The 23,941-nt window shown below is 38.1% G+C and overlaps 1 protein-coding gene across 3 annotated transcripts; it reads left to right on the top strand.

Annotated features, from left to right (window-relative positions):
• The first annotated feature begins 690 nt into the window (after positions 1-690).
• aurkb (aurora kinase B) lies at positions 691-23,022 on the top strand. 3 transcript variants are annotated; one of them, XM_051925126.1, is made up of 9 exons: positions 691-1,050; positions 2,693-2,748; positions 9,120-9,207; positions 12,577-12,604; positions 13,810-14,010; positions 18,691-18,829; positions 18,918-19,066; positions 21,330-21,504; positions 22,706-23,022. In XM_051925126.1, the coding sequence occupies exons 2-9, from the start codon at positions 2,695-2,697 to the stop codon at positions 22,871-22,873; spliced, it is 1,002 nt and encodes a 333-aa protein (XP_051781086.1). In that variant the 5' UTR covers positions 691-1,050; positions 2,693-2,694; the 3' UTR covers positions 22,874-23,022. The 3 variants fall into 3 exon arrangements, with proteins under 3 accessions (XP_051781086.1, XP_028654089.1, XP_028654091.1); XM_028798256.2 differs by lacking the exon at positions 691-1,050 and adding an exon at positions 1,963-2,056 and having other exon boundaries at positions 2,687-2,748; XM_028798258.2 differs by lacking the exon at positions 691-1,050 and adding an exon at positions 2,225-2,309.
• The last annotated feature ends 919 nt before the right edge of the window (positions 23,023-23,941 follow it).

Genomic DNA, 23,941 nt, shown 5'->3' with positions numbered 1-23,941 from the left:
TAAACCCTTGGCCTAAATATTGTAATGGAACCAGGCCATCAGCAAGCCCCAAACCCCAACATGAACACATCAGCACAGTCCTGGGTTCAAATAATGGAAGGTGTATTACAAAATACTTCGAAAAGTAGCACAAGCACAAACACAGGTTTTCTCTCTGTATCCTTCCACAATACTCTCTTCTCACCACCGCACTGCCCTCCTCTGATCGATTGTTGCTCCACGTCCTCCCAGCTTCGACTCCCCCAGGTAAGGGAGTGCAGTCCCTTTTATTAAGGACTAGGAGTACTTCTTGGTGCCAGGGCTACTGCCCAATGAAAGTACTTCTGGGTCATACAGAAGTCCCACTTATTAGGGTGCGCCTCTCCCTGAAGCACCCCCTTGCAGCACCTACAGACCCCAGCAGGGCTGTGTTGCCGAACTACACTTCCCAGCATGCCCTACTGGTTCTGTACTGGGCATCCTGGGGGAATAAAGAGTCCCCAGAGACATTTTCCGGTGGGCTATCCATCCATCCACTCAGGTCATCTCTTCTAGGTCTGGCTCCTTCCTCTCTCCTGGTCAGGAAGCCCATCTGCCTGCTTGGAGCCTCCCATCCGGGTAAGGAATCCATGTGGCATTTACAGTATGCTGCAGCCTCCTGCAATGCTGGAAAGAAGAAGCGAGCTCCACAAATGTATCCTGTTAACTGTAGAATGCCCAGGGCAGCAAGGTGGTCTTTTGGCCTTGGAACCCGCACGTGTGTATTTCCTCCAACATCTTGCCACCTGGAGTTCTTATATTCTTGTCCTTTCTGGCTGTCTCACCATAAAATTAATTATTATGCTGGACACTTTGGTTCTCTACTGTTATAAATAACTTCTTTAGTTTTAAACTTTCTTTGTGTAACTCTGTTCAGCCACTTTTATTGTAAAGGACTTTGAGTTATTTACATGAATGAAAATGTGCTACATAAATTAATGTTGTTCTTGGTATTCCATTCTGGACCTTGCTACCATGATAGACACCCGCTCCTCTTGATCTGACGTGGATAAACAGATCCCTGTCATATCTGTAAGGCTCTGTCACTGTCTGTTTTCAGATCAAACTGGGAAACCTGATAGCATAACGAGTTCACTCTGCACTTGCAGCTACTCATTCAGCAGGTCCTACAACTCTGATTGATTCAACTGTGTAGTTAACTTGTGCAATTTGTAGTCTAGTCTTATATGTGGGATAGAGGATTATGGGCAGCCTTCCTTCTCCATCCTCCGACAATCACTCAACCTGCTAGCGCTGAAACGTAAAAAATGAATGTAAATAGGGAATAGAAGACGCTGTACAAATCATAGTTATCTGTGATATTAATTTTTACTTCAAAACATCTCTATACAGTACTATATTACATTATTTTGTAAAGTGCTTCATTTAGCCGCTGTTTGAATTGTGTTTATTTTATAAAGCTTTTCTGTGTCTTTGGTAGGCATGTTTCAAAGTTTGATTGTGAAGATGGGTGTCATAAGATCCGAGTTGTTTCTTGGATAGCACGGAACCCTAGTATTTTGAGGCGCTGGTGCTTACGAAAATATAACTGAACAGTTATTCTTTCATGAATCCCATGCCTGGGGTTTGCACGTATTCATAGCTCCTAATATCACCCGATAGGCGCTTATACGGTTTTGAAAATAGTAGGTTCGTTTTATAAGTAACTCCTCAACTGAGATGAAACCAAGGAGGATACCACTCAAGCCAGGCATGTAAAATATTGTTGCAATGAAATGCTAGTCTCACTTTCAGGTCGCTCCCGTAAATGGGCGGGCCATCGTTGCATTCTTATGACTCTTTGGTGGCGCTCAAATGATTGACATTTTCTTTAGCAAACCGTAGTGTACGTCTCGTGCAGCCAATGAACTTTGTCGAGCTCAGCCAATGAATTGCTTCGTCTAATATTTTTGAATCTTTATACGTTATTTGAAGTTGTACTGCAGTGAGGCATTGGACGTAGCTTCTCAAGCAGTAGGCTCTTTAATTTTTTTTCTTAGTGGAGTGTGATCTGGTCTTATCTTTTTTTATTTTCCAGGTAAGCCTGTTTGAATATGCGTATTACACATGTATTTCTAGGTAACGTTCATTGTTTTATTCCATCGCTTCTACGATAGGGTAAATATGCAGATACTGTAGATTTTTTTAAGCCATGTCGACTGCGGCGCTGTCAATAAATTCAGTGAAATTTGGGATAAATTCTGTCTTAAATTGCTTGGAAAAATAAAAGTTAGCGGACGTCTGCCTTTCTCATTGCAAGCGAGATGAAATTGCTAATCTTAAAACGGAAGGTGACGTGCAATATTTTCATCTTTAATGAAAATAAAGTTATTTGCGATTCTTTTAAGGAAAGGTTAACAAAATGCCCGTTATATTCACACCAGTATATTTACTCGCATCTCTCTTTAAAATATATTAACTGCACTTGTTTTTTTAACATGTTCTAAATTCCCCCAAATGTTATTGCAGCATTGTGAAAGCCAGGCCGCGAAAAAGCTTTTGGTTTTAAACTTCCCTTCCTTTTGATGTAACTTTTTTTTATTTCAAGGAGGAATTTGTGTGATTTGATTATATTTTCGGTATAAAACTAGTAATATAACTTAAATCTGTGATGAAGTTTTATAAGTTGTTTGTACGCGGCTGTTTTTAACTCGGTTTGTAACTTTAGTTCCAGAGATGTATTCTAAAGAAAACGTTGATCCGTCCATCTCCGGCGGCTCCGCACAAAAGGTAAAGTGCTTCCAATTATTTTTAATCTTGCGGTGTTTTGCTTTTTATTAGTAAACCAGGCTTGTGCATGTTTCGGCTGTTCAACAAAAGTATTTAATACAGTTAATGTGGCAGCTTTTATAGTATTAGTTTAGATGTTTTTTTTTTTTAAATTCTGATACGTGAATATGTCCTAGAGGTCTGCAGTACTTTATATCTGGTATTTTAATAGTTAGATTTGCTCTCCTGTGTGTCAAGTTATTGCTTTCTTCAGTGTATTGACTTCTGTCTACGGCACAGTGAGTAACTTCACTGAGAGTCAGCACTTTGAATCTTCCCTGATTTGCTGCCTTTATGGAGTGAACGTGTTCTGACTACTGTATATCTGCTTGGTAGTTTGGTTCATTCTGAACTTGTGAGTGTGCCTGAGGGTCCCATCCAGGTCTGGTTCCCCCAGGATGTTTGATTAGCTGATGTTGGGAATAAATGTCTATTCTCTGCAGTCCTGCCATACACCCTTGTTGTTTTCTGCATTCTAATTTAGCTTCTGAATGAGCTAAACTGTGAGCTTATAAAATGTTTGAATGGTGTTAAGGGAGAAGCTTTCCATTGAAAATCCAAAAAGTCTTGGCTTGATCTTGTACTGTATATTACCTTGTGCTTCATTGTGAGTAGTAAGAAGAAGCTGACAGATTAGGGAGTACTGTGGATAGCAAGTGGCCTCCTTGGGTACAGTCTTCTTCTTTGACTGCCTCACATTTAATTTTCTATGCCATTTGCCATCCTGTCTCTTTTACCTGTGCAGGGCAGCTATCCTTTTTTTCACTTACCACCAGCCCTGTTTCCCTGTGTAGTTTGTCTCTGCACGATTACTGAAGAGCTGCTGATTTTGCTTTAAGTTGTAGCAGCAGGTTTGTGTGTATGAGAGAGCTAACAAGCAATGAGGTCTCACCTGGAAGTACAATACTTTAAATGCATCTACAAGGAGCAAGGGATATGGGTGTTTGGACCTGACCAAGAGAAGAGAGGCTTGCGTATCTGATGTTATGGACTGTAATACACACAACAGTTTTTGGATGAGTTCAGGGCAGCGATTGCAGCTAAACTCCCTGTAGTTGTAAGGTCTTCGTAGAGGCACCAACTCTGTCAGGCGTGATTCTTTGAAATTGTGAAACTGTGCTGGAAAGCTGTTATGGAGTTGTCTAACTAGACATACCATGCTGGATTGTGTGATATGACATGCTCGGGCAATTTCAAATTTGACATCCTCTCCAATTACAAGTTGCGATGTGACATCAGCTTACTCCTTACTATAGTACTGAACTTATTTTATTTACTTTGTGTGATATTAAATACCAACCTGTTTTACATGGACATCCATCAATTATCTAACCCTCTGATCCAGTTCAGTGTCGTCAGGAATTGATACTCATAAAGCCAGTCCTGCAGCAGGACGCCAGACAGCGGCCTGTCAAATGGTACACATAACTACATTAATTTTTGATACACGGCTGCAGGGGGAGCACCGATAGTTTGTGTGTGTGTGTGTGTGTGTGAAACACACAAATTAGCCTAATATAGACTTAGTGCTTTTTATAGCAGACCATGACATTTAAACCTCTGGTAATATTTTCATTTATACTTACCATTTATTTAGCTGGAGTATGATTGATTGATGTGTACATTCCAATTTCAAATCCTATCTTGGTATTTTGTCATTTTCTAAATTACAACATATGTAAAATATGTTGTAAGAAATTAGGCTGTGCACTTAATGCAATTTCGATATTTTAAATGACTTCAATATACAGTGTCATCTACTAGACTTGTTTTCCTTAAAGATTTCCCAAAGTGAAAGTGGGTGAGTTTGATTTATTTATTAACTCTAAGCAAATTATATAACTTTTGTCTGAGAGCCTTATGACTAGAACAGTTTTTATAATGTAACCTGCTATGCTCCTTTATGGTAAACTAGGTGAATCTGATTTAGAAGTCAAGATGACTATTTTGAATGTAGAAACGAAAGACAGGGGGTGGTTCACCCAACAGCAACGGTTACAAGGTGGAATCCAAGTCTGGACAAGGGTGGCAGTTCATTGCAGTGTGTCCCCACAGGTTCAGTCAAACTGGTTTTATGTAGAATCACCAATCGGCCTAACTGGTGTATCTTAGGGATGTTTGGGGACTTGGGAGAGAAGAGTGCTGTACTTGGAGTATACACAAACTCCACACAGGCAGTCACCAAGTCAGAAACTGAACTTGGGACTCTGAAGCTCTTGGGTGAACTGTATTAACTCTGTGCAATTGTGCTGCCGAAACTTTAAATAAATCTACTGTTCATTCCCTGAAGGTACACTGCATAGTGGAGATATGTTGGGTAGCTGTTAATGTGAAACTGTTGTTTTTGCAGAGCAGCCTGTCGTCATGGAAAAACATGGTCCGAGTGTCACTATGCCATCTTCCTCTTTTTTCTTTCTTTTTATGTCGCAGTAGGTTGTAAAGCTTTAAGCCATTGGCAGCATGTTTGAGAGAGACCACAGTGTTATTTTCTCAAAATAAGTTGAGTGAGCAGAACCTGAATAGTAATGGACCAGTGTGGAACTGCAGTTAAGTCTGTAATGTTGGATGGGCATGCAAAATAGCATTGGCAAGAAGCACTTGGCTTGACTGGTCTGCCATGCATACTTCAATTTTTGGAGCCCTTTTAATTCAGTGCACTTATATAATATGGTTATTTTCACCTGGGGCTTCATGTGTAACACCATGCATAAAATTCACACTATAACATGGCGTACAGACAAAAGCGGAAATGTTCCTACGCACAAAAAAATCCAGATGCATAAATCTGTGCAAACGCCAACTTCCACGTTCTTCCGCTACATAAATCCCAGTCAGCGTGAAAAGTAACGCACGTGTCGCACCTGCTGTCCCACCCCAACTCCTCCCAGAATTACACCTCTTTGAATATGCAAATCAATATAAATAGCCATTAAGCTCAGCCTTCTATGAAAAGACAATGGCAAAAGCACGGGGAGATGGGGAATAGAAGAATTTCAGCGAATACCAAGTGGAGGCAAGGATAAACCTACTATTTTGGTTTACACAGTGATATACTGTAATCAACAAAAGGAAGTTGATCGAGTGACATAAAGTGTCAGAGAAACTTGAACGCTCAAGTTCACAAAGTCGCACAGTGCCCGAAATAAAAAAAGCGGTCAGATATCAAAGTCACCTTGAAAAGGCGAGTCGTAGCCCACTGTCGGAGTGTCGTATGAAAGCTTATTAGGGTACAGAGAAAAGAAAAAAATAGGGACACAGTGAGAGAAAAAAAGCTCGAAATGCCAACTTTAATCTTGAAATTTCCACTTTAATCACATAGTTTATTTTGTCATTAAAGTAGAACATCATAAACTTCATCTTAAAATCGTTTTAATTTACTAGTTTCTCAAATACCATCATAACTAAAGTAGCACGTTAAATGCTTTGTTTTGTTTATGTTCTATGTGCTCTGTGTGAGAATCACTATGTGCTTCTTAAACGGGCTTTCTCTTCCTCCGACAGGACACAGAATCCATTACATTTGTAATATTACAACCCTCTGAGTAATTAAAATACTGAGATTTATACTTTATCATTTTCATGATGATAGGAATTAAAGCATGTTATTAAACGTGGGAACACGGTGGCACAGTGATAGTGACAAGCCGGCAGAGATTGTTCCTGCCCCCCTGCAAGATGCTTGCTGCACCGTGCACAACCTTCATGAAATAATTTATTGCAGCAGTACTGTCTCTTTCAAATGTACTAACCCCCAATTCCTGTCCTTCCTTTTCTTTCTCCAAATACCCAATCGCCACACAATCAGCTCTGTAATAGACGTTAAGCCATCTGTAAGCTTAGAATGCCGATTTTTCAAAACTTTTAAGGAATATTGAAATATCTTCGTAGTACATGTTTAATTATTCCATCCATCTATCCATCCAGTGTCGCGCCAGCCCCAGCAAGAATACAGCGAGAGGCAGGAACAATCCCTGAACTAGCTAGCGCTACGCCACTGTATCCTTGCATGTTTAATTATTAACAATATAGATTATTTAAATGACATTAACATTTTATCAGTATAATATAATAAACATATTTTGCTGCATTTCACCTTAAAAATGATATCGTCATATGTAAATACGCACTTTATAAAGTGGCACAGGTTGTGCAATATAACTCGCAAGTTTACAGTGAGGTAATTGTACTTGTAAGTACAAACAGTTCTACAAGGAGCACTTGATGGACTGATTGAGTGCGTTTTATAGTTCTTGGGATGAAACTTTTTCTGAACTGCGAGGTCTGTACAGGAAAGGATCTGAAGCGTTTGTCAGATGAGAGCAGTTCAAATAGCGAATGGCTGAGGCAGCGTGTGCTTGATGCTGTATACCGGTAATTCACTTTCCAATCAGCTGTTCCAAGTTGTGCAGTGAGAGTAATATGGAAAAGATGATCTGCTGTGACAACCCCTAATGGGAGCAGCTGAAAGAAGGTGCAGTGAGAATGACAACGCTAAAGCAGTTATGGTATTTGGAATAGTTTGGCCATTCTGTGGACCATTATATTATTACAGGTTAATTACAATCGGATGCCTTAAACTAATGAACAATATGCGGTTAATTTCAGTGTATTTGATAAAGCCGGCGTTGTGGATGTAAAAAAGAAAGGGAAACCACCTGGGAATAGTAACACTGCTTTGACGCTGGGTGCCGCCAGTTTGCAAAACCGAGTGGAGAACTTGTGTACGCCAGGGTTGAAGCTACCGTGAAAATGTGCATGGTTTTTTTATGCCAGGTTTGTTTTATATTTTGCGATTTGAGTGTGGAAACAGGCTTACGCAACTTTTTTGTATGTACACACCGTTTATACATGAGGCCCCTGGTGATTCCTCTGGGATTTACTTACATTTCTGAACCCCACAATTCTGTGCAAGGTGGCAGGATTGCTGTTTATCCACAGGTTTGATTACAAACTTAACTTATAGACAGGCTAGTTGCTGAGATGAATAGTAAACCAAATTCATCAACTTGTTCACTAGATCCAATTTCTACTAACTTCTGCAAAGCATACCTACCTTCCTTCAATTTTTATTGTTATATAAATGTAATGTATTATTATTTTCTGTAACCAGTATTCTCAGTTTCAAATTTCCAATCTTCCTTTTGTAGGTAAAATTTAAGAGTGTGTTGCACAGTGATGTCCTGTTCATCTTTTTGAACAGTTTCAGTTGGGATTCCATGCTAAACATAGTACAGAAACAGCACCTGTGAAAATAAAAAATTGCTTTATTATGCTGCTGATGGTGCCATTCTTATTCTCGATCTAAATTCTGATTTATCACATTTTCCTACTAGACAGTCTTTAGGAATTACAGACCTTGCATATTTGTTTCCAGTTTATTTTAAAAATTACATGGCACATTCCTCCTTTATTACTCATGGTGTTCCACAGGGGTTAGTATTCTGTCCTTTATGTTTCATTGTGTCTTCTTTCTCTGTAGTCGGTTGTGCATCGCTATGAAGTCAGCTTTTGTGTTGCAGATGATACTCCACTATACTGTTACATCTTTACTAAACCTTCTGAAGCACTCCCTCCCTAAGTTGTTGTCTGTATGATCTTAAAACTTCGATGACATGCCACCTTCTTAAACTCAACAGTGAAAAATCTAAAATTCTCCTTATAGACTAGAAATTCACTCTAGTAGTTTGGAAGTATCTGTACTGATACTTTGTACCCAGGCTAACAGTTACTGTAGGTGTTGTCTTTCCTTTAAATCTAATGCTAGTTCTTTACTTTGGGTTTCTTATCTTTGGAACATTTCTTGATTATATTTCTCATTTTATGCTTCAATTGAAATATTGATTCATGCATACATCAAAATTAGATTGCCATTTTGTTTTAAATCACCTGCCATGCTACCAAACAGCCTTTCATTGATTCAGAATGCATTACCCCATTTACTTGAAATCTGTGATCATACAGTATTTCAGATGTTCTCAACAGTAATATAATTTAAAAACAAAAGAATCACAAAGCATGTTGAAAAAAATCACCAAATTCCAAGTGTTCTAGTCAAAGTTCATTAATACAGGTCCGGATGTGGAATTGCCCAGTGATGATAAATATTGCTAAATTTGATACAAAGGAAAAATGCCGGGGCTTCAGTATCATATTGGTTGTGATTACAGAAACACTAGTCAAATTTTAAAGTGTCACTGCCCAGGTGTTAAGAGTGTAAGCTTTATTGGAAACTGATGAGTAAACCTTTATACAACTTCAAGTTCACTGTTTTGCAACTATATGCAATTTGAGTGATTTATTTATTTATTTATTTCTTCATTTCATTTTCCTAGTTTGTAGCCCCTTATTCAGTCAATGGACCACAGCGGCTCATGAGAAATCCACCTTCTGGAAACAGTGGGAGAACGCTTTCTGAATCTTGTAAGTAGAATTATAAAACTATTGTCAGATGTTGCTTCTAATATAGTAAAATATTAATATAAAAGTATAACGCACCCCTCGTATGATATAATAATTGAAGAAAACTGCCTTTTTAGAGATTGTTCTGTTTTGGCTGTAGTCTCAGCTACTGATACATAAAGGCCCAGTAGTGACAATCGGTCCACAAGAGCTTAGAAACTTTAGTGAGATTGTCATCAATAATTTAAAAGGATTTAATTGTCAAATTCCTCATAAATATTACTATCACATAATGTAAACTCTTCACATTGCTCAACAAAACGAGAAACGGGTCATGTGGGAGGTTGTGTAAGTTTATTCTAGAAAATAGACTGGTAAATTTTTATGTTTCATTTGTTCACTCTTTTTCTATGCAGGGGCAAATCAGAAGATTTAGAATCAGTTGTGAAGTTTATATTTCATACTATTATATAAATAATCCATATTGGCACTTTTTTGTACAGTGTATTCTAAATAGATTAAGAGATCCTTGTACACAAGTCTGTGTGAAAAACCTGGAATTTTACCACTTAAAACCATAAAACATTGAATATTTCATGACTACAGGGGGTCCTCGGGTTACGACACAGTTCCGTTTCTACAACAGTGATGTAACCCAAATTTTGGTGCAAGTCGAAACACACCATAGCCTAAGTCACTTACCTATCCTAACACATTTGCAAAATCATAATCTAGAACGGGGTGGGCAAAGTCATTCCTGGAGGACCGCAGTGGCCGCGGGTTTTTGTTCCAACACAGTGGCTTAATTAGAAAACAATCCTTGCCAATAATTACATTTCATGGCTTGTTAGTGCTTTAACTCTATGTCAAGTCATTCTCATATCTTAGATTTTTTTCCATTCTAAGGATATCATCCAAATACTTTGAAGTGTAAAACGGACGGGTAATTCTCAATCCATCACTTCTCTTTCCTTCCAAGTATTTAATTAAACCGAATAGTGCACGATAAATACACACAGGTGTAAAGGGTAACAAGCAAAATGGATAACTGCTGGTTTCTTTTGTCAGTTGCATCTTATTGCTAATTAGGAGCAATTAAAAACCGAGAATGCAGCTGTTTAAGACTTAAATAAGCAATAAGGGTTCAAAATCTTAACGAGGGAGACAACTAAAATGAAGCAGAAGTGTTTCTAGAGCAATAAGTGCTTCTTATTAAGCAATTGGGTTGGAACAAAAACCTGCAGCCACTGCGGCCCTCCAGGAATGACTTTGCCCACCCCTGTTCTAGAACATAAAAACACAACTAAGCCACAGGAAAAGGACATAAATTATACTGTACTGTAGTAACAGAAATTAGTGTAAAAAAAAAAAAAATCCTTTTTATTCCTTCTCGCGTCTGAATTTTTAAAATTTTTTATGGGAGTGAGAGTTGTAAACTCGAAACGTCGTATGTCGAGACGTTGTAACCTGAGGACCCCTTGTATATGGTAAAGAATTCTTTTCACTTTGACTGGAAAAGATTGAAATATTCATAAATCTGTGTTATTTTAATACCTTACTTGAATGTTCTTTTCAAATCATCATCAAAACAGTACACCACATAGACTTACACAGCTGGGCCACATACTGAATTGCATGCTTAGTGCATAAAAATAGACTATCAACAATTGCATCACTTACAAAAGACTTTGACACTACCTGTGGAAGCAACATCAGCACAAGAATTTTGTCGAGAGCTTCAGCAAACAGGTTTTCATGCCCAAGTAGCGCAGCTCCACTCAAATCCAAGATCACTGTGTAATGCCAAGCCACTGGATTCTGCCAGGTAATGAAGCATGATTCATCACTCCAGAAAACACGTTTTCACTGTTGTAGTCTGATGGACAAATCTGGGTTTGGCGAATGCCTGTAGAACGCTACCTTCTGGACTGCATAATGCCTACTGTAAAGTTTAGCGGAGGATATAGAATAGCCTGGGGCTTTTTTTCCCTTACCCCCGAAAACCCCCAAAATTTGGGGTAGGCTGCTTGGTTCCATTGATTGGTACTGTTAATGCTACAACATACAAATTCATGTTTGTGGCAACAGTTTTTGAGGAAGACCCTTTTCTGCATCAGCTTGACTGCCCCTGTGTGCAAAGTCAGATGCATAAAGATATGGTGTTGACAAGTTTTGTGTGGAGGAACTTGAGTGCCCTTCACAGAGCCCTGATCTCAAACCTACTGAACACCTTTGGGATAAAATGGAATGCTAATTGCAAACCAGGTCTCCTTGTCCAATATCTGTACCCAACCTCGCAACTGCTTTTTGGTCAAATGGGCACAATTGGTGCATTTTGTGGAAAGCTTTCCCAGAAGAGCAGAGGCAGCAAAGTGGGGGTGGAGGCAACTCGATTTTCCGAATTGGATGTCCAACAAGCTCATAGAAGTGTGATGGCCAGGTGAACACAGACTTGGCTATGTAGCGTATGTTTGAGCGATGTTGTAGAAGTATGATGAAATACTGAATGGTGGTCTTAGAAAACATTGGATGTAAGCTCAAGTCTTATTACTCTGATAATCAGATGAATAGCTTCTGTCAAAAACTAGTATACAGTATGAATTAGTTTTAGTTGCTTTCCCAGGTATTACAGCAGAATTATGCTTACCAAGGCATGCAAATACAAACCTATATAATGCATACTACAGATCTTTCAACATATCTTAAGAAAATTTATAATAAGCAACTTACTTGTATGTGAGATTCTTAAAGGTTTATACTTACTGAGCATATAACGCACAGCATTCTCCCTCCACTTCCAAAATTGTATGCTGAAATAGGGATAGCGAGCTGTTCAAGGCGACACTGATATCCAGACCAATGGAACTTATAGCTTCAAGCGAATATTTTTTGAAGGCTAATCCATGCTTCTGGATGTATCATGAGCTATGTAAGGAGTTCACATGCTGGCAAACTTTGTGTATGGCTTAGCTGGAAATAACCCTTGGTATGCAGACATCACTGTTTAGTAATAACATTGTTGCCTAAAAAAAGAAACTCCCCACATTTTGGAATGATTTGCTTTCTGTTTCACAGCACCACTTAAAACTTTGATGTAATCTAACTATGAGATGACCGCAAGTGAGAAGTATTGTGTGTTACTTCCTTGTTGTTTTAATAGGTTGTAGGTATTTGTGGTAAATGGGCCACTTTGCATGTTAGTTAGGACTGGTAAGTTATCATAGATGTGATTTGTTATTTTGTAGCTTGCTATGTCTTGTATAGGGCAGACTTAATAACTTTCTATTTCATGTTTGAAATGTATTCACTGAACCTCCAGCTACTGCTTAATTCAAAATTAGAATTCTTGGATATTTCTGTGCCCATAAAATTTGTATGTTTCTTTTGTAGGTGTCATCAGTAGCTCTATGTCAAACAGGTGAGACCTCTAAATGGATAAACCCACCATAGTTTTAAATATTTACTGTGCATGCTGCTTTTGTCCTTTTGGTTTTCTTTAAATTTAACAATGTGCTTGTATGACATATTTGAGGAAATATAATTGGACTACAGTCAGAATGACTTGCTTTTGGTAAAATTTGGAATTTCACCCATAGTAGTAACACACTTGAACCAGTAAATTATCTTTACTTGCTCAGTCCTCTCCAATGAGTCAGCTTGTAACTCTGAGGTTTCCTAACCTTCCAGTCCTCCCCTTGTTTTTCTTTTTTTTTTGTGGGTGTGTGGTCAAAAGTATTGGGAAGCCTGACCATTACACCAACAGGGGCTTTAATGAAATTGCATTCAAATACATAGACTTTATTAAGCATTTGGTCCTCCCTTTGCAGGTATAGCAGCTTCCACTCTTCCTGGAAGGCTTTCCACAAGTTTTGGAGTGTTTCCTTGGGAACTTGTGCCCATTCTGTAGAGCATTTATTAGTTCAGGCACTGTTGGATGAGAAGGCCCGGCTCGCAATCTCCATTCCATTTCATCCCAAAGATGTTTGATGGGGTTGAGGTCAGGGCTTTGTGCAGTTCAGTTACTGTAAGTTCTTCCACACTAAACTCATCCTACTATGTCTTTACGGACCATGCTTTGTGCAATGGGGCACAGTCATGCTGGAACAGAAAAGGGCCTTCCCCAAACTGTTTCCACCAAATTTTGGAGCAACTGTGTGTTGAAACCTAGGGTTTGCTAAACCTAACAAGAATTTAATGATGTCTCTTTGAGTGCTTTTTTGTCAGACCTGTCAACCTGAAACACTATGGCCATCTAATTTAAGATGAATAATATGATTGAAAGACAAATTATAAATTATATGTATTTGAAAGTCAAAATTGTCTCCTATAACAGACATATGTTGAATTGCTGGTCAGTGTTTCTTTTTGCACAAGAGCCCATGTATTTAATGTCACAACCACATGCTCTAACAAACACTTTTCTAGTATATTCTTTAACATGTGGCAGCATTTTGATTTTGTTTAGAAAAAAAATTATATGTTTTTCTCTATTTCAGCTAGTTTCTAGACAATACCTCAACAATAATTTGTAAAACATTTTTTTTTCATGTTTTTACAACATTCAGGAGAGTTTTAGTTTTGCCTTTCCAGTTCTAGATTTTAATTTTTTTTTCTTTATTCCAGGATTGAAAGGCCAAGGCTTACCATTAATGATTTTGATATTGGCCGACCATTGGGCAAAGGGAAATTTGGAAATGTATATTTGGCCCGGGACAAGGAAATCAGTTTTATTGTGGCTTTAAAGGTGCTCTTCAAGTCACAGATTGAAAAGGAGGGAGTCGAACATCAGCTGCGCAGAGAGATTGAAATTCAGTCACATCTCCGGTAAATGTCTCCTGTTAATGGCCATAATGTTCTATTATCATCTCTTTTTGAGACACCTTTAGCTCCAAATTTAATGTCTTGGGTGTTGGTTATAAGAAATGTTTGTTAGGTCATTACTTAAAATTAGAGCTACAGGTCAAGTATCCCTAATCTGGAAGTCACACCACCTGTTGCCCGTAATTGTATATTAATATTTAATTAAATCGGCAAAGGTGAACAACATATGGAGAATCCCAACCAATTCATTCTGAGTTGGGGTCTGCTCGCAATTGAAGCACTGTTGTAGCTTTGCGGTGCTCATGATTGATCGAGTTTGGGGTAGGGGGACCAGGTTATGTTGCCACATTAAGTTAGGACAATCGCTGATGCCAGGGAGGGATGGGTGATTTTTGTCCCCTGTGAATTGCCATGAAACTAGGACATTAGGACCCTATTAAGAAATGCAAGGTGAGACAGATGCTCCTGGTAGTGTCGGGGGGCGAAACAATAACGACTGCACAGCATTTCATAAGTGCACCCAGTTTAAAAAAAAAAATACACCACAAGTGGACAATTGTACACCAGGGTCTAGTTTAACAAACTTTGCTTGGATTTGAGCGTGAAAATATGCGTGTGCACATTTCTATGCAATTTTATCTTTATAAACCATAATCATCTTGTAAATGTGGTTATGTGAACACACCTCAAAACTCATTGATATCGCAAAGGACCTGTGTGTTAATGGAATATTACTGCTTATTGTTAACAAAGGCAGCTTCAATCACACTAAGGTGCCCTTATTACAATAGGAGTGTAGTGAAGTGCTTTGATTACGTTAGGAATACTGGACGCTGCTGCAAATGTCCTTTTTATGTTGGTGAAAACATGTTTTATGCATGTACACCCACGCCATATGAAAACTGGATGTGGCGCCTCATCTGACAGTTTCTGGCTTCTAGCTCAGTAAATTTGATGGAGTGAAGCTTGGCTGAGATAGTCCTGAACTCTTTGGCCAGTTCCCTGAGAAATGACAACAGGAAGCTGGTAAAAAATGGACCAAAAAAATCCCTAAGTTGTTTAATGAAATTGGCAACATTGGCACACTTTAAAGGCAACCACACTAGAGTAGTCATTTTCATGGTGTAATACATTTATCATAATAGGGTGCATTATAATAATGGAGAGTGACATGAGTTGTTATACATACGAGCTGCATTTCCCTATTTACTCATGTGTCCCCAAGAAAATCACATTCTGTATATGCAAATATTCTGAAATGCTTCTGGTCCCAGGAATTTCAGTTTAGAGATATGCCACCTGTATCATTGTCAGTGGGGTTTGTGGGGTTGTGTGTGGGTGTTTTTGTGCCTTTTACTGTCTGTTTTAACTTGAGAAATGAGTTACTTACTGTAAATGTTCTAAAGAGGCCTCTTGCATTATCTTGTTTTATACACCTCAAAAACTTGCTTAACTTGCCTGACAACACTGTTGAAAGTGGGTAGTGTCCACCTAGTAAGATGCAAGTTAAATTACATTTCAGTTTCTTTCTTTTCTTTAAACAGCAGTATATTTGAATGCATTTGTCACTTTGCTTCGTTAAATTGAATGTACTTGTGGAATACTACCTTAAATAATGACATGCAACATGGCCACAGCTAAACCTTCTGGGATCCTTTTAAAATTTCACATCAACACTGTTCTCCTTGCATATACTGTTAATATGAATCTAAATGTAATCTAGGAAAACCGATGCTTGAAGCACCATAACAAAATTAGTTGGAAATATATAAAAATTTCTGTGTTAACAGATTGTTTGCTAATGTAGAGAAGTCGCTTCTATATTTTTTAAATGCATTTGTGTTTGGGACATTAGGTCTGTTTATTCAAAGGTTGGATTACTGACATGTATTTCAAAAGTTTAAATTATATAATTTTTAATTTTTGAAGTTTTGTATGCAAGTTTTATCAGTTTAGTAAGTATCCTAACCCCTCTGGTGTCCCCCATATGACTTGTGAATCCCCCATCCTTGGTTTGAATCTTCTGTTTAGTGTCCATCTCTATGGATTTTTACATATTCACCCTCAACCTCCCTTCCATTTCAATGAGGTGACCTCTGGGTACTTGGTATCCCAAAAATCTGTGTTTTGTTATTTGGTGTATCTAAATAGGCTCTGCATTGATTTGGTTTGTGCACGAGTGAGCCCTGTGATGGACTGGCATCCCACCTTATGTCTATATCCTGCCAGGATGAGTTGCATCCCATAAGCAATTCTGATTTAGATTAAGTGGGTCAGAGAGTATCCTGTTAGATTTACATTTTCTTTATTCTTTCAGTTCTCTAAAACAAAAAACTTCAGTAACACACAGCAATTAACAATGACTTCTTATACCAGAAAATTGCATTTTTTTTCTGTAGGCGTTCAATTAACAACAAAGAATTGTGGTTTTATTTAGGAAAAAAATCTAATGAGGAGGATAAATGTCATCTTGAGCTGTTGCTTAGGAACACACCTGATAAACTAGAAATGTATGAGTAGGTTTGACTAGGGAGTGTACTTTGTAACTTTTTGTGTGCTTTCTGTCTGTCTTTCCGTCTACATTAACTTGTATCCCTACTAAATCAGTTTAATCCAATTTATAATCGCAGACGGGCCAGTGCCTGTCCCTGTCTTGGTGCTCTTTCACACTGGGTAGGAAATTTTAAAATCTGTAGCTGACCTAATATGTAGTCTTCGGTGGTGAGAGAAGAACACAAGGGGAATATACAAACATTTGCAAGACTGGTTATGAAATTCACACCCGGGATGCTGGATCTATCACATGGCAATACTAAACTCCAAACACAACATGCAGTATGTAATAGTTTTACAAATATTCATGACATTAAAAATGAGATTACAGTGTAGATAACGGTAGGATTTTGCCTCCTGACTATTCATTAAAGTTAAGATTAGAAGTATGTATTTTTAATTATGACCTCTTAGAAAAGACTTTCTTCAGTCTGAGGTCTCATTTTCTACCATGGTATGGCCCTCAGTTTTGACTTTGTCTTTTCAATTATGTGAAACGTCCACTCATTTCACTTGATAAATGACTATAGAGCAATGGTGTCCAACTCCAGTCCTAGGGGGCAACAATCTCTGCAGGTTTTCCTTCCTTCCTTCCTGACTATTTTCTGCTGCAAATTGACTTTGCCCTTTTACTTGCATTGTTTTAAACCCAGCCCTCTGAATTGCTTATTTTTGTTAGCAAGCTAATTGATGAAAAACTAAGCTTGGACCTTTAAACCTCTAACTAGTTTCTTAATTAGAAGCCTAAACCTGTTATTTAGGTCCATGGCTTGTTGATGCTCTCATTTTGCTACAGCAGACCTGTCCAAAACCTGAGCAGATCAATATTACTGAGACCCTCTCCTTTATTTTCAAATGATGGACACAGGATAGCTGGTCGTGTGTTGGCTCATTTTTAACTCGTTTGGCTGCTTATAAAGAAAAAAGTCAGTCTTGAATAGCAGGACCGTTAAAATTATGGCAAATGTAATCGGCATCAGAAATTGGTCACTGATTAAGAAAGTGGCAGAAATGAAATCTGTAGCCCTCCAGTAGCAGAGTGGGACACCCGTGCTGTAGGAACTGGAGGCATCCTCAATTTGAAATGACAACGCCTTGTATACCACCTTTCCTTTAGCACTGCTTAGTTTACCCCACTTTTTAAAGAAATACTCCACTGGGATTTGTCACCACATATAGTTTTGTAGTGATGTTCAATAAAAATGTAATTGATTTTATGAAGAATTAAAATTAAGTTTCTGATAAAAGTTTAGTCAATGGTGACCAACATCTCACTTAACTCGCATTACATAATCCTCAGGTGAATTCAGCCAGTTCTATGCTCACAACAAACCAAAAACATGTATTTTTACTAAAATATTGTTAAATATGAAGTCCTTTCTGGACAATCTCTTATGAGCTAAAATGGAATGTGCTCGGACTCTGAAGTGAAACTAAACCGGCACACAACATTTCATTCGTCACATCTTAACTTTCATTCACAATTGTATTTTCTGGCAGTGCTTTATTTTTAACAATTGCCATGAAAGTTTGTGTTAGAATACAAGTTAATGTCAAACATTTAGGAGATGGATGAATAAACTTTTTTTTTTTTTTTTGGTTAGAATTTTAAAAACTGTCATGGCTTTAATTGATATGTATAAAATATTTCTCAATGGGGTAAGGGATTGTGTGCAAAGAACAGGTCATTTACACATTAAGTGCTAGTTTATAAATGTACGCTCAAGTGTAAATACGGATGTAAACCATTGCGTTAAAGAATTTATTTAAAAACGTAACACAGCTTCAGTGTTTAAATTTTGCTCATACAGAAAAGCATCGCTTCCCTGTCCCCCTTTTATAACCTCTTCACTAAATTGTGCCAGTATTAAATTTTATTTTTAACTCTGTCTTGGTGCCACCTTTTATAGTATCACTTACTCAAACTGCTTTCAGTTAGAAACTTTCAAAAACTGTCAACACCTTTTCCTGAGTTTGTTTTATATAATATGCACTTATTCAAGATTTGTGCGTTTTTTTATAGATTGTTTTGATAAATCACTTATGTGGATGTTTTTGGTGAATACCCAGAGCACATTTTTGCAAAGATTTTATTTAACTACAGTAAGTGCTGTTTCATTCTCCTGACAGGCACCCAAACATCCTACGCCTCTACAATTACTTCCATGATAGGAAGCGTGTCTTTCTAATTCTTGAGTATGCCCCGCGTGGAGAGCTTTACAAAGAACTTCAACGGTGTGGCCGTTTTAATGACCAGCGAAGTGCGACGGTAAGCAGCAGGCTAATCAACCTTTTGAAGCTACTTTTTGTTTTTGGTCATACTAATGTTCCTCTTGGTGTTTTTGTTTTGTATGTAGTATATGGAGGAGCTGGCAGATGCTTTGCAGTACTGCCATGCCAACAAAGTGATTCACCGAGATATCAAACCAGAAAATCTGCTCTTAGGGTTTAGAGGAGAGCTCAAAATTGCAGATTTTGGCTGGTCTGTTCATGCTCCATCTCTCAGGTAAACATGCTTGGTTTTATATAAAAATGAAAATGGTGAAGCCTAGTACGATGTTTGTCTTATATTGGCACATACCTCTGTTAAACAGTGTGAGAAAAAAGATTCTATAGATTAATTTTCAATGCAGTTCCATTACTTATAGTGTTTTAGACATGGCATGTGGTTACCAGTCTACTGTGTCCACCTGACTTCTTTCATGGCTGCTACACTGCCAGACCTACCTGTTTCATTGAGGAGCTGTTCCCCTAATTTAAAGCATTCCTTGGTGTGGCACAGTAGTAGAGTGTTGGCACGGCTTCCGAGAGATGGATGCACGTTCCCATGCTTGCACATTAACCCCATGTTGGATTTCTCTTAAATATTTCCTTTGTCAATTAAATCTCAAGAAAATGCAAGTTAGGTGGAATGGATATTCTAATTTGGCCTGGTCTAACTAGGCATTGGAGTGTGTGTGCCCCTTGATGGACTGGCATCCTCTCCAGTGTTAGGGGGGGTGGTTTTTTTTTTTTTTTACACCCCCCACCCCCTGGAAAAGATACTCTGGTGTTCCCATAGCCCAGTACTGGATTAAGATCATTTGGAAAAAGCTTTAAAGAACTGTTGTCTGTCTTGTTATGAGGTTCACAATGCTGGCAATGAGCACATTTCTGCAAGTTACTGCAGTACACAGTCAAACTTAGTTGCTATCTTATTAATTTCATTACATTTTACTGTTGCAATTACATGCAAAAATCAAATTAACAACCTATTTGGCATAAACTCTGCAGTTTATTCAGCTGATAATATAGTAGAACCTTGTTTTACATGAGCATACTCTTTAGATTTGTCACTATATACGAGAAATGGAAACATTTCCCCTAAAGTACAGGGAAGTTGGTATTACACATACCCATTAATATGTGCAAATTGTATATTCATCAGTAACTTTAAATCCAATTGTAAATCAATACGTTTATTGTATATGTTGCTGTATTTAATTCTCCCCATCCTGGGAAATTTAGGCTACAGACTTCTTATTTAACAGCAAGTGCCAAAATTTTTGAACAGAGCTGTTTCACAAAAAACTTTGATGCTTTCCTTGTTTGCAGCAAGAGTATGGGATGAGCCCGTGTCGCATGTACTTGTGCTCGTGGAGACGAATCTGAGTGAGAGTACTGAAGGCATTTTTTTTGCTACCGCATGTGTAGAAGGCCACACATCAAAATCCACAGTGTCAAATTAACCCTTCAAGTGTGTAATAAATAACAGTAGTTCCACTTTTTTTTTTTAATACACATTTGTAAGGGTTACTGTGCCACTGAATTAATTTAACATTGACAGTCTTACTGTGAAAGCAAAATGAATGTACAAGATACCCAGCACTAAACTATTTTAATGTTTGCATTTTTTTTTTCTCAGTGTGTACGCTAGAATAGTCGGTGTCAGACACAGTTATGGATTCTATAAGCATGCACTCATTTTACCATTCATTTACTTAACTATGATACTTGTATCTTTTAAGGGGTAATAAAATGTACTCCAGGTAAACTGTTTGACTTTACAGATCTTTAAACTGCTGTCACTATTGATGACCAAATCAGACATCTGATAGGAGAAATGAATGAAACAGATTGTAGTTACTCCTTTGTAGTTACATGTACCTCCTTTTCTTTAAAAGCAAGAATTCTTTTTCATTCATACTTGAATATTTCTGCATCTTTCCAAAGTAGATTTTCTTAGGGGCTGCCAAAACCCACTATGACTTTTTGAAATTCTTTTGTAAAATTTCTAGCCATTTGTAAGGACCGGTGCCTTGTTAATGCTGACTGTATGGTGTGGACTTAGTGGTAGTCCCCGTAATGGTTGTGTGTGGTCTGTTTTCTTTCACATTTCATGCAAGTGCTTACATGTCTCCCACAAAGTTGGTGTTTTCTAAAAGTATGTCTAGTTTAGCATTATTTGCAAAAGTCAGCAGGCACTTAACTCCCCTGCTGTGAGCTTTAAAGCAGGTATGCAGATGACAATGCAATATCTACACCTAAAGATTACTTCTAGGTAAGCAATCTTAACTGTTTCTACCAGCATATTACATTAATTGAAATAAGCAATTTTTTGCATTTTTTTTTGTCTTGTTTGGCCCAACATCGTGTTCATGAAATGCTCACAAAATCCTAATTCAGTGTACCCATGTAAATGTCGGCAAACATTAAAACATCATGCCACAACATATGTAGCTATTGATAACAATTATTAAATTGTTTGTGGCACTTTCTTCACGTTTTAGGCGCAACACAATGTGTGGAACGTTGGATTATCTCCCTCCAGAGATGATTGAAGGAAAATCTCATAACGAGAAGGTGGACCTGTGGTGTATCGGTGTGCTATGCTACGAGTTTCTGGTGGGGAACCCGCCTTTTGAAACTGCATCCTACTCCGAGACCTACAAAAGAATCACAAAGGTGAGAAGGCTTACTGTTGTTGGATTAACCCAATGAAGACCATGTTTAGCTAGCCAAATATTGAGACAAACTATTTGCAGTCCAGCTTTCAGAGTACGTGCATGTAACCGATGTTTAACACGGTGAGTCTCCAACATTGTCCTGTTCTTACACATAATTTCATTTTTTCCTTATTCAATAACCCAGTAGGCATGAGTCTTATAGTTTCAAGAAATCCTTTGGAGGAAGCAGATTCTCTCCCTATTTCTTTTTCTTCTCCATTTATCTGTATCTGCCTATTAAACTCATCAATTTCTTTATTTTTTACTATTCAGTTTTATTCCGTTGGCCATGCTGTCTCAGGAGTGGGGCTTGATTTGTTTTCAATCCTATTTTTTTGTAAAAATTGATCTATTTGTATGGAATGATTACAATAAAAAGAAATCCTTTGTAACGCAGACCTTAAAATTAACTCTTAAAGATTAAAAAAAAAAAAATCTATTTTCAAATAGGAATGTCCTTGTTAAGTCTCTATTTGTTCCCGTCTGCTCATCTTTCTCCAAGTTACGGTTTCTAGTTTTGGAATTGTTCATTTTTTGTTTTTTTAGAATTCCCATTTAGAGCCTCATATGGTATGTCGACTACGTGCTTTATTTGCATGTGCAGAGCAGTATGGACATGTCCTTGTAACCACTGCTTTTAATTTCAAAATCTGTGTGGGTGCATCAACCCTGGGGACCAATTAGCAGGATTCCTTGATGGGTGATTCTTTAAAACCATCATTGTAGCAGTTCAAGGTGTGTAGCCAGGCGCTCTCACAAAAAAGTTGTCAGAGGTCAGCAGAAATTAAAGAAAGATTCTCTATTCTGCTTGCTCACAATAGTCATGTCTTATCTCCTAACTTGTCATTACTTCCATGGATGAGAACCACTGATAAATGAACACTATTATGGTCTGTTCTAACAGTGAAGAGCATTTAAAAAAATCTACTTTTTCTCCATTTTACATCACATGTTTGTAAAGATGTAGGAATTTTTTTAAGGGATTTTGGTTTGTAAAGCATGTACTGTACAATTGCTGATGTCTGCTAAGGTGCTAGTAGTTACGTGCTTTGGTGTTTGTATGTTTTTTTGTTTGCATAGGATGCCAACACAAATGTGCTTTTACTTTGGGGAAAACCTGTAAGGTGCATTAAATCATTGTTGCCCTGTTTTGCTTCCAGGTTGATTTAAAATTTCCCAGCATTGTCTCACCTGGGGCACAGGACCTCATCTCTAAACTCCTTCGCCATGAGCCTACAATGAGACTGTCGCTTCAGGGAGTCAAAGAGCACTCGTGGGTGAAAGCAAATTCACGCCGTATGTTACCTCCAGTGTACAATGCAACATAGTAAGCCCAGAGTTAAGAATGAATGAACAAGAGGACCCTTATAAGCATTTTAATTGTATTTGTATATATATTGTATAGATGTGTGTGCATGTTTGTTTTGTGTTCAATATTTTAATGTCTGAATATAATAAATGTTAATGTGCTTGTTGACCTGTCTAGCTTCAGTCTGCTTTTCTTGGTGGAATAAAGTGCTTTATTTCTGGTAATCTCACTTTAGTAATACTAGCATCTCAGTTGTTCTGGTTTTTATTCACACTACAGATTGTGCCAATTACTACAATATTTGGTTAGATGAAAATACGACTTTTTCAAAACTATGCATTCTTTACATGTTGCTAAAGGGGTTTTTCTTTTATCGATCTGCTCGTCCTCCTTTTCCAAGTCCGTGTCACAGGCAGGTGTTGCCGGTCTTGACAGCATTAAGGCTGTTGCCGGGTACTTGATCTCTGACACACTGGGCCAGTTTACCGAATGCATGTATTAGATTTAAGTGGAAAACTGGACATTCGAATGGGGGGAGCATGCCGTGGGTTTTGTGCCGGAATTCTGACTTGTAAGGCAGTATTGCTGCTTCGTGCTACTCCTTTATTTCTAAGATAATTTAAGAGCTCTCCCCCCCTTTAACGTGGGTGTTGACGCTACAGCAGCTCAGATTTTTGGCTTTGGTTGCTTTCATGTTTAGATTTTGTAAGGGGGGGGGGGGGGGTAAAGATGGTCTTTCCTCCCAACACACAAATATATGAATGTATAGGTGTTTAATGCCCTACACACTTCCAAAAGTAGGGTTGCTATGATTCATGCATATCAGGTAAGCTAGAAGAAAAGAATTTATAGACTAATAAGCTGCTCTTAGAAAGAGAAATGTGAATGCTTGTTAACTGAAAACTCGTTCCTAGACTAATGGGGAGAATCCTCCCAGGGGGTCATCTTCAGTGAGCCAGGCAAGACAAGCAGTTGTGCCGTTAAGTTCATTTGTGTTGCTTCAGCGAGCTCGGTCATTGTCATCCTTTAGGGTTCCTTTTGAAGTTTCATCCATTAGTGGTAATGAAGCCCGTGGGCGGTAGTGACT

Source organism: Erpetoichthys calabaricus, chromosome 3 (assembly GCF_900747795.2).
Source record: "Erpetoichthys calabaricus chromosome 3, fErpCal1.3, whole genome shotgun sequence".
NCBI lineage: Eukaryota > Metazoa > Chordata > Cladistia > Polypteriformes > Polypteridae > Erpetoichthys > Erpetoichthys calabaricus.
Note: the sequence above shows the minus strand (reverse complement) of the source record. Positions and strands in the feature narration are given on the sequence as shown.

What these genes read in the sequence shown, in the direction of transcription:
- aurkb (XM_051925126.1), top strand. Translation starts at nt 2,695, where the DNA reads ATGTATTCTAAAGAAAACGTTGATCCGTCCATCTCCGGCGGCTCCGCA. An exon ending in CCGGCGGCTCCGCACAAAAG is followed by an intron (nt 2,749 to 9,119) that starts GTAAAGTGCTTC and finishes TCATTTTCCTAG; the next exon opens with TTTGTAGCCCCTTATTCAGT. An exon ending in CCTACAAAAGAATCACAAAG is followed by an intron (nt 21,505 to 22,705) that starts GTGAGAAGGCTT and finishes TTTTGCTTCCAG; the next exon opens with GTTGATTTAAAATTTCCCAG.